This window comes from Octopus sinensis, unplaced genomic scaffold, assembly GCF_006345805.1.
Source record: "Octopus sinensis unplaced genomic scaffold, ASM634580v1 Contig16120, whole genome shotgun sequence".
NCBI lineage: Eukaryota > Metazoa > Mollusca > Cephalopoda > Octopoda > Octopodidae > Octopus > Octopus sinensis.
The window spans coordinates 27168-37729 of NW_021834162.1; the positions used below are offsets into that span (position 1 = coordinate 27168).

The following is a 10562-nucleotide window of genomic DNA, read 5'->3' on the forward strand; positions in this document are numbered from 1 at the left end:
CTGGATCCTATAAAGGAGCTTTTGTGGTAGCAGACCACGAAACACAGTTGAAATTCCTAAACCACTGTACTAATCACTAAAGTTTACATAACACTAACTGTTTCAGAACTTTGGCTCATATGTAAATAAACTTCCTTAATTACTATTGTTTAGTGCAAGGAAAGTTTGTAAAAGCATTTGCCCTTGCAATATGAAATTGCCAGCATTTAAAAAACTGTCCTAGTCAAAGCTAAGATGCCAATGAACATATTAAACAATAATTTTCCACAAGTGTTATATGCTTGAATTTGGAACTTCTTGATAGCTTATAATTTTTTCACATTAGCAAATTATAATTAAAAGAAAAACTATTGTGTATAAGGCATAATATCTGTGAAAATAAGTGAATGAGACTGAAAGAAAACAGTGCTAAAATGTAAATACAACTGACAAGAGTTCAAGCCTTTATCAGTTGGGAAACTGTATCTGTTTGCTTGTTGTACTACAAAAAGCAGCAAAATGCTTCTCAGATCCCACCCTACTATACTAAAAAAAAAAGCAATGATATATATTGGAAAATGTAGTTCTAGAGACTATTGAAAAATAATAGAAAAGGTGGGATAGTCATGGCTGGAACATATATGATCAGCTAGAAAAATAAAATAAAATCCACTGGAATTATATAGTATGGTTTTAAAATATTAGGTTACAGTTTGATGTTTATGGAGCAATTTAGTGACTGAGTATCTGGTTTCAAATCTGTACTAGGCTGAGAGTCTGCTAAATTTTTACAAATAAAAACACTGAAATAAAGGAAATATTCATTAATATTAAGATAGTTTGTTAGTTACCTCCTGCTGCTAATTTTGTGTCATCACGGAACCATTCAATTGTAGGTTTTGGATCTGCACTGAGTTGACATTCCATCACAAGATTCTTACCAACTTGGCGAGTTGCTGGTTTGGTAGTGAAATTTGGTGCCAAGCCCTCTTGTCTGTAGATAAGAATTAAAGATTTTTAAATATAAGCTTCATCACTAAGTTGTTATATCTAAACAGAAATAAAGCTAACTATATTTATTTTAAAATTTCATAAATATCTCATATTTTTCAATTCCAGTAATAGCAGACAAATCCCAATAAAGTTTTCTTTTTCTCTCTCGTCACCACCTAGGCAACGAAGTCTGTAGTGGGGGTAGCTGCTCTGAGAGTGTAACAACTTGAGTAAGAATAGCCTGGGAAAAGTTCCGGGAGCTCCTACTTCTACTGGCAACTAAGGGCTTCTCGCTCAGGGTGAAAGGTAGACTGTACGATGCATATGTGTGAACTGCCATGCTACACAGCAGTGAAATATGAACCATGAAAGCTGAGGACATGCGTAGGCTTGAAAGAAATGAAGCTAGTATGATCTGCTGGATGTGTAATGTCAGTGTGCATACACGACAGAGTGTAAGTATCCCGAGAGAAAAGTCGGGCATAAGAAGCATCAAATGTGGTGTGCAAGAGAGGCCTCTGCATTGGTATGGCCATGTCTTATGTATGAATGAAGACAGCTGTGTGTGGAAGGGCCACTCCTTAACTGTACAAGAAACTTGTGGAAGAGGTAGATCCAGAATGACATGGGAAGGGGTTGTGAAGCATAACCTTTGAACATTGGGCCTCACAGAGGCAATGATGGGAGACTGGGACCTTTGGAGATTGAGAAGACCTGGCAACTAAAGTGAGATTGCAGCTACGTATGTCTAGCCCTGATGCGTCGAACAATATAATATGCTTGAGAAGACCTGTTGAGTCAAGTAAAACCACTATCGTTGCTGTGGCCAGTGCCCCCTGACCGGCTTCCATGCCGGTGGCACATAAAAAGCACCAACCAATCATGGCTGATGCCAGTACCTCCTGACTGGCTTTTGTGCTGGTGGCATGTAAAAAGCTCCATCTGAATGTGATCGATGCCAGGCCTGCCTGGCTGGCTCCCATGCTGGTGTCACGTAAAAAGCAGCCACTACGCTCTCGGAGTGGTTGGCATTAGGAAGAGCATCCAGCTGTAGAAACTTTGCCAGATCAGATTGGAGCCTGGTGCAGCCTCCTGACTCTCCAGACCTCAGTCAAATTTGTCCAACCCATGCCAGACGTTAAACGATGATGATGATGATCATCATCATCATCATAAAAATTAAATCAACTAGTTGCATCATGGATAGTATACATTTAAAAAGTAATATAATCTTTATAATTAGAATACAACTAGAACATTGAAGAAAAAGTTTTTGGCTCCATCACAATATCCACAATTCTTCAGTGCATTTATTACACAAATGGAGTATATTTTACTTTAAGTAAAATATTATCTTCACACAGTGGACACACATTCTATGAAAGATGCTCAAATTTTCAAATTGTACTTAAAATTTTATTACATGTAGCACTTAACTAATTTAACTTTGCTTACCACATAGAAAATTCAATGCTATGACCATTAAGCAAACAAACAAACCGGTAGCTACAGCAAGTTTGTTTAAGATTCAACAACCATAGGAAAGCTATGGAAGACCAAAGCATCCATACTGATGTCCTAAACATTTAGTATTCACTTAATTACAAAACATTAGGGATTGTTGCTATTTCTTAATCAATATTGCTAACAGCTATTAAGAACTGTTTTTCGACTGATACTATAGTTTTGTAAAGGTTATTGTCATTACTAGTTTATAATTCTTGTAAGAACGATATTTTCGTACAAAACCATATTATGCATTCACATTTTTTAAATAAAAGAATATGTGTATTCTAATATTCCATCTGTGGCAAGATTTGGAAATATTTCAGCAATAATATTTATAAATATGCTTCTTTGTATGTTATTGTTCACAGTAAATGACTTCAGAATTTCTAATAAACATTTATCAAAACTATAAAATATTTTTATTAGTGCAGGTTGGTTAGATTCTCTCTGTTCAGTATACATCCTATGAATTAGTTTCTGTTTGGCAGACATCTGTGGATGTGCGTGGCTTAGTGGTTAGGGTGTCAGCCTCATGATCGTAAGATTGTGGTTTCAATTCCTAAACCGGGCGACGCGTTGTGTTCTTGAGCAAAACACTTCATTTCACGTTTCTCCAGTCCACTCAGCTGGCAAAACTGAGTAACGCTGCGATGGACTGGTGTCCCGTTCAGCTCGGGAACGCATACGCCATGGAAACCGGGAAACCAGGCCCATGAGCCTGGCTAGGCTTTAAAAAAGGGCGCATTTATTTAATTTTTTTACACAATGTGTTCCCCAGCTGTACGGGACGCCAGTCCATCGCAGCGTTACTCATTTTTGCCAGCAGAGTGGACTGGAGTAACGTGAAATGAAGTGTTTTGCTCAAGAATACAACGCGTTGCCCGGTCCAGGAATCGAAACCACAATCTTACGATCACGATGCTGACACCCTAACCACTAAGTCACGCGCCTCCATATTGCTAAATATTGGTGGTAAATAATTAAAATTTTACAAACAACACAGGAAGTAAACCTTTTTAATTTATTTTTATAGTAATGTGAAGTAAACATCTAAACTTCAAAGAAATCGTTATTCATTACTCTCATCAAAAGGTTAATGTACTTTCATACATTATACAAGAATATAAATTATATAATTATAAACAAAGTATATGATTTATTTAGAGAAAAAGCGATACTGAATATTATTTTTGACAGTGGAATGTGAAATAGATAAAGCTATAAATAATAACGTTTAGAGATTGGGTCAAAATATATTTGGGCGAGAGAAGTCGAAGGCCACTCATGGGTCTGAAGCCTATATATTCTCTATCCATGTCAGACGTTCTACCATTGTACCAAAGTGATCCGGTGAATACTGAATGTTTTCGTTTTGTACTGTTTTTATTGTGGAGGCGCGTGGCTTAGTGGTTAGGGTGTCAGCACCATGATCGTAAGATTGTGGTTTCGATTCCTGGACCGGGCGTCGCGTTGTGTTCCTGAGCAAAACACTTCATTTCACGCTGCTCTAGTCCACTCAGCTGGCAAAAATGAGTAACGCTGCGATGGACTGGCGTCCCGTCCAGCTGGGGAACACATACGCCATTGAAACCGGGAAACCGGGCCCATGAGCCTGGTTAGGCTTTAAAAAGGGCGCATTTATTATTTTTGTTTACTGCTTTTATTAGAAACAATAGATTGCTTATGTTAAACATTATTAATATTTGGTCTGGATAGAAATTTTAAATATATAGAACCTTAGTTACATCCTTTACTTTTTTAAAGCAGTTGTAACCTTCTGACTTGACACCATTACACATCTATCTTGGAACTGAAGATGTTTACATATTCGCTATTAGTCAAATATATGGTAAGTTATGAGGAAATACGTATTTAAAAGCTTACTTTCATTCATAACTGTTCTCAGATTCAACATGATACATTTCATAGAATATTTTTTTTTTTGAGAAAAGAAATTCTATTTAATACTCTTTAAAAATATTGAACTTATTTTGAAAAATAATATTTGCTAATGTTTACCATAACTTGTAGGCGTAGGAGTGGCTTACCAACCACATGGTTCCGGGTTCAGTCCCACTGTGGGGCACCTTGGGTAAGTGTCTTCTACTATAGCCTCGGGCCGACCAAAGCCTTGTGAGTGGATTTGGTAAGGAAAACTGAAGCCCGCCGTATATATATATATATATATATATATATATATATATGTACGTGTGTGTATAAGTTTGTGTGTGTCTGTGTTTGTCTCTCCAACATCACTTGACCGCTAGTGTGGTTACGTCGCTGTAACTTAGCGATTCGGCAAAAGAGACCGATAGAATAAGTCCTGGGGGTGATTTGCTCGACTAAATGACTGAAACAAGTAAAAGAGTATAACTAGAAAATAGGGTTATAGTTCTTTTCTACTATGGTAAATGATATTTTTAATATATTTTGATTTTGTATTATTTAGGAAAATTTGAGTGGTTAACTAAACTGCATGGCTGCATTTTTTAGCAAACATAATTGATAGTAGTAGGTTGTAACTTGCAAAATAAATGTAATCAAACTTTGAGACTGTCAAAACAAAATGAAAGACGTAGATTTCAGCTTGCCTAATACTTAAAGATCATTGGTTTCAGTCATAGAACTTTGGTTATGCTGGGGTGCTGTCTTTAAGAGTTTAGTCATCCTCATTAGTCCCAATACCCTTTTCAGGGAGTTGCTAACTTTATTGATCTTTGTTGACCACTAACTTACAGAAAGTGGAGGCACATGGCCTAGTGGTTAGAGCAGCGGACTCGCGGTCGAGGGATCGCGGGTTCGAATCTCAGACCGGGCAATGTGTGTGCTTATGAGCGAAGCACCTAAGCTCCACACGGCTCCGAACTTCTGCTGACTTTTTTGCCACAATTTTCTCTCACTCTTTTCCCCTGCATCTTGCCGCTCACCTGCGACGGATCGGCATCCTGTCCAGGTGGGGAACCTATACGCTTAGGAAACCGGGAAACCGGCCCTTATAAGCCAGGCGTGGCTCGAGAAGGAACAAACAACAGCAACAAGTTAGAGAACACAATGGGAACATGTGCGCGAGTGGAATGTACCTATAAACCCGCGCACACATATAAGTGCGTATATATGTGGTCTAAATATCTTTGTTGTTTATATTTATACACATAAACGACAACATACTTTATAAACAATTTTGTAGTAAGTTGTGACCCCCTTCGGTCATGAATGACCATGGGATTGCACCTAGAAAGTTACCCTCCGAGGCACAAGTCTGGGCAAGGTTGTTTATGGAAGACCAGCAGTCGCCCAAGCATACCAGCCTCCCCTCTCTACGCCACCGATGTTATCCAAGGGAAAGGCAAAGGTCGATACAGCTTGGCACCAGTGATGTCGCAACTCATTTATTAACGTGCAAGTGGCTGAGCACCCCACAGACACATGTACCCTTATCGTAGTTCTCGGGGAGATTCAGCGTGACACAGAGTATGACAAGGCTGGCCCCTTTGAAATACAAGTACAACAGAAACAGGGAGAAAGAGTGAGAGAAAGTTGTGGTGAAAGAGTACAGCAGGGTTTTCGCTCAATAAACACTCACAAATGCCCGGTCTGGGAATTGAAACCGCGAGTCCGCTGCCCTAACCACTGGGCCATTGCGCTTCCACTTTTATAAACAATATGTTCATGATTACACACATGCACACACGTGTGCACATGCGTGTGTGCAAATAGGGAACAAATTTTCTTCCAAACAAGTTTTATTAAAGACAAGACTGCTTTCGTGTTTTATCTTTATTATCAAATATTTTCCATCTTTCCTTATTATTATTTCATGTTTAGTTTGAAACAATAGTTCTCTTAAATTAACCCTTCAAAACTTTCTCGACCTCATTATCACAATAAAATGATAATAATGCTATGGTGTACGCATACTTTGCAGTAGGTTGCAAAGGATCGTGAAAATACTTATATAACTGATAAAATCGTCATGCTAGATTTAAAATTATTCATGGGTTAACTCTTTGTAGATTCCTTGTATATCCATTTACATATGCTTTATGTGTGCTTTGATGTTTGGATTGTATTTTGCTATTAGTAATATTCCATAATATTTCATAATAAATCTTCTCATTTGTGGAATTCTGTATAAAATATGTTGTAGTGTCAATCAGTGTTTTTCTAAATTTTCTTTAGTGAAATGCATTAGAATGAGTTTACAGTGATTCTTTGAAGTATACTCTACACGTTTTACGCTTTGACCGCGGCCATGCTGGAGCACCGCCTTTAGTTGAGCAAATTAACCCCAGGACTTATTTTTTGTAAGCCTACTTCTTAAACACACCAGCATCGGTTGTCAAGCGATGCTGGGGCGGGGTGCAAACACAGACATACACACCTATATATAAATACACACATACATATATACGACGGGCTTCTTCCAGTTTCCATCTACCAAATCCACTCATAAGGTTTTGGTCGGCCCGAGGCTATAGTAGAAGACACTTGCCCAAGGTGTCATGCAGTGGGACTGAACCTGGAACCATGTAGTTGGTAAGCAAGCTACTTACCACACAGCCACTCTTGCGCCTATATGCATAAACAACCAAAAAGAAAGTGTAGTACTTGTGCATCTGGTATAAAAGTTCAAGTCTCGAACTTTTATACCACTTCCGTGTTTATAATGAAATTTGTTGGTTGTCTGAAATATATTTCGCAGTTAAGCAGGATGTAGCTTAAAAGGCAGGAATTCCATTCTTGTATTTTTTTAATACATTCTAACGATGAGTTTGTGGTTAGACATGATATTTATGCCACAAACACACAGATAGATGGATAGATTGATAGATAGGGAAATAAACAGACAGGCAGAATACTCGTGTGTATGTTTGTGTATACAATTGAGGAGCTTCTACACATTTTCCAGGACAAATTCTATTCACACGACTTCAGTCAACCCAAGGCTAGAAAACAATTGTCCAAGGAGCTGTGCAGGGGCATCGGACTCAAAACCACATGGTAGCGAAGAACGCCTTATTCAAATATCCACATCTGTGACTGTATATATAATGTTATATATACTTATGCGGCGTGGAAATAGATGCTAGGGTTAAACTTTGATCAGATAAGCATAGTACCATAAGTCAAATTCCTTATTTATATATAGTATAAATTTTAGACGTTACCCATTCTCATTTTATACTTAATCCTTAATTTCTTCTCTGGATTAACCTTTCAATTGTACCATTTTGTTATTTAAGTACAATTCAGTGTTTTATTTGAGGAAAAGCAAAAATATTGATGTAGACGTTAAAAAACACTGACATTACACAATTAATAGTGGAGGCGCGTGGCTTAGTGGTTAGGGTGTCAGCATTATGATCGTAAGATTGTTGTTTCGATTCCTGGACCGGACGACGCGTTGTGTTCTTCAGCAAAACACTTCATTTCACGTTGCTCCAGTCCACTCAGCTGGCAAAAATGAGTAACTCTGCGACGGACTGGCTTCCCGTTCAGCTGGGGAACGCATACGCCATAGAAACCAGGAAATCGGGCCCATGAGCTTGGCTAGGCTTTAAAAAGGCGCATTTATTAATTTTTTTTTTTACACAATTAATAAAAATACATTTAATTGAATTTTATCATTGATACAGAATGCCGATAGAATGACAGTATAATTAATATAATTTATTTTAATGACTTCGAGGTGCGTTCATCATTAAAATTTAATAATTATTTTGTAGATAGAAAGAAACAAATTTTTAAAAGTATAAACCTAAACTCCAAAGAAATATTAATCTGAGTACTGAGTACATGCCCCACAATCCTTAGTGAGCAGAAAGTGACGATAGAAATGTTAATTTGACGGAAATGTTAGTATTCATTGCCTTCTCATCCTCTTCAAAACCAGCTAAATCGACAGAGTTAATGTTTCTCTTAAATAATTGCAAGTTGCTGACTGAATTTAAAATATGAGCAGGGAGGGAATTCCAGAGGACCGGCGTTGTGAGGAAAAAACAGACTGAATGTAGTGATTAGTGCGGGGGTCGGGTGTTACGATATGAGTGCTTAGCGAAGAAGAAATGAATGAATTGGTAGTCCCTGAGAGGAGGAGTTAGCAGGAAAGTAGCCAACTCTAAGGATCAGAGGCCAATGTAATAGCAGTAAAAAGAAAGAAAAATGGAAAAAGGATAGACAACAGTGTTTGTGAACCAAACACTGGTGTTGGTCAGCGTCTGCATGCCAATCAATCAGATGAGCTTTTGGGTATATGCAGTTTTGTATGTTTGTATGAATGGGAGCAATAGTCTCTTATTGGTCTCACTTTAGCTTCGTAGCGGTTCAACTGTTAATGAGGTGCTGGTGTCATGAGACAGGATTTCAGCGCAAACTCACCAAACTTTGTTTTCAATCAATTTTCAGGGAAGAATCTAAGAATTTTTCCAACAGGTGGAGATTAAAGATAGTTTTGTAAAGCACTCTCTTTTTCATAATAAACCATCACCATAAAACCCTAGACATTATTGTCCCAAGTCCCAGGACTTATAGGGCCGGTTACCAGGTTTCTATGGCGTATGAGGGATTGCTATCACACCTCCCCTAAAAGGGATGCCAGTAACAAGGTTACTCATTTACTGCTGAGTGAATTGGAGCAACATGAAATGAAGTGTTTTGCTCAAGAGCACAACGCAGGACCCAGTCCAGAAATTGAATCAGTGACCTTGTGATCTTGAGTACAGCATCCAAAGCCACGTATCTTCACTCATTATAATGCAATTACAAGGTAATTTGGTAAAATATTGCGGTATTAAAAGTATTAAATGTAAATCTTTTCAGAGATACATATTTAGTGAAGCAAGTTTTCTAATTCTGCATAAGTGAGCAGATTCTTTTTATCTTGGAAATATTCAGTGTCATACAATGGCAATTTATGTGGACATCACTAGAATAGGGTTTCCATAAAATGCTTTAATTATTTCCATTTTCAGAGAGACTTGGATAATAAGATGAACAAATATACAATAGTTCAAATGGGGATCAATTTGAAAATTATTTTTTATCTGTTACATGCTTCGATATTCTGAATACGACCATGCTGGGGCATACTTTGAAGGATTTTTGTCGAACAAATCGACTCCAGTACTTACTTTAAGCCCGATACTTATTCTGTCGGTCTCTTTTGTGGAGACGCTAAGTTACGGGTACGTAAACATACCAAAAGTAGAGTCCCGTAGCGAACAGTTAAAACGAGGGAGACAACCATAATATTTGGCGGGATTAGAAGTTTGTATTTGAAATTCAGAAGTAAGGAAAATGCACAGAATATATAAATTTAAATTTTTTGCTAACTTACTACAAAGTTCAAACACGATTGATTTGCTCAAGAAATCATAAAATCTCAGTTTAACTGAATATTTTTAAAAACACGCATGCTTTCAAAATAGTCTACATTAATCACAGGAAAGTATAATTTTTACGTTTGCGTTAAGCAATGTACGGTATTATCCATACAATTTCAAAATAAGGTGATTAAAATAAAAAAAGCAACAAGGATATCCAGAGGTAATGCAGTACGATCGTTTCATTTTAAGTTGATGTAATGAAATGATTGCATTGTTCAATTAAACGGTGTTGCATGAAACGATCGTACTGCATTACCTCTGGATATCCTTGTTGCTTATTTTGATTTATATATATATATATATATATATATATATATATATATAGAGAGAGAGAGAGAGAGAGGAGAGAGAGAGAGAGAGGTGATATTTTCAGTTAAATGTACTCACTGATTTTGGGCTCCTCCTGCAAAAGATAAATAAACAATTTGTTAATAATATGATAACAAAAGAAAAGTAATAGTGAAACATCTAAAGACAGAATATTTAACAAATATACTTGTATTTCAATGGTTTGAACAAGAAAAAACAAAATCTTATACCTTGAGCTATGCAAGTAAATAAAAAGTGTAATGACTATATAAATATAAAATTACTGTATGTAAATATGCATAATATGTGTTTAACACATACACACATGTATGTATACACACATATATGTATCTAACAATCGTTTAATTAGTTGGATATTTAACTAAT

At 37.0% G+C, this 10562-nt stretch overlaps 1 protein-coding gene across 1 annotated transcript in view; it reads right to left on the reverse strand.

Moving 5' to 3' along the window:
* The window catches only part of LOC115230668 (disorganized muscle protein 1), a gene marked incomplete at its 3' end in the record, with an annotated part of 34882 nt that extends 24608 nt beyond the window's left edge, over nucleotides 1-10274 (reverse strand). Inside the window, exons 1-2 of the mRNA XM_029800806.2 lie at nucleotides 10254-10274; nucleotides 831-973 (exon numbers count right to left, since the gene is read on the reverse strand). Of these exons, the coding sequence (XP_029656666.2) occupies nucleotides 831-906 (76 nt within the window). The remainder of the gene's footprint in view (nucleotides 1-830; nucleotides 974-10253) is intronic.
* Between the last annotated feature and the right edge of the window lie 288 nt (nucleotides 10275-10562).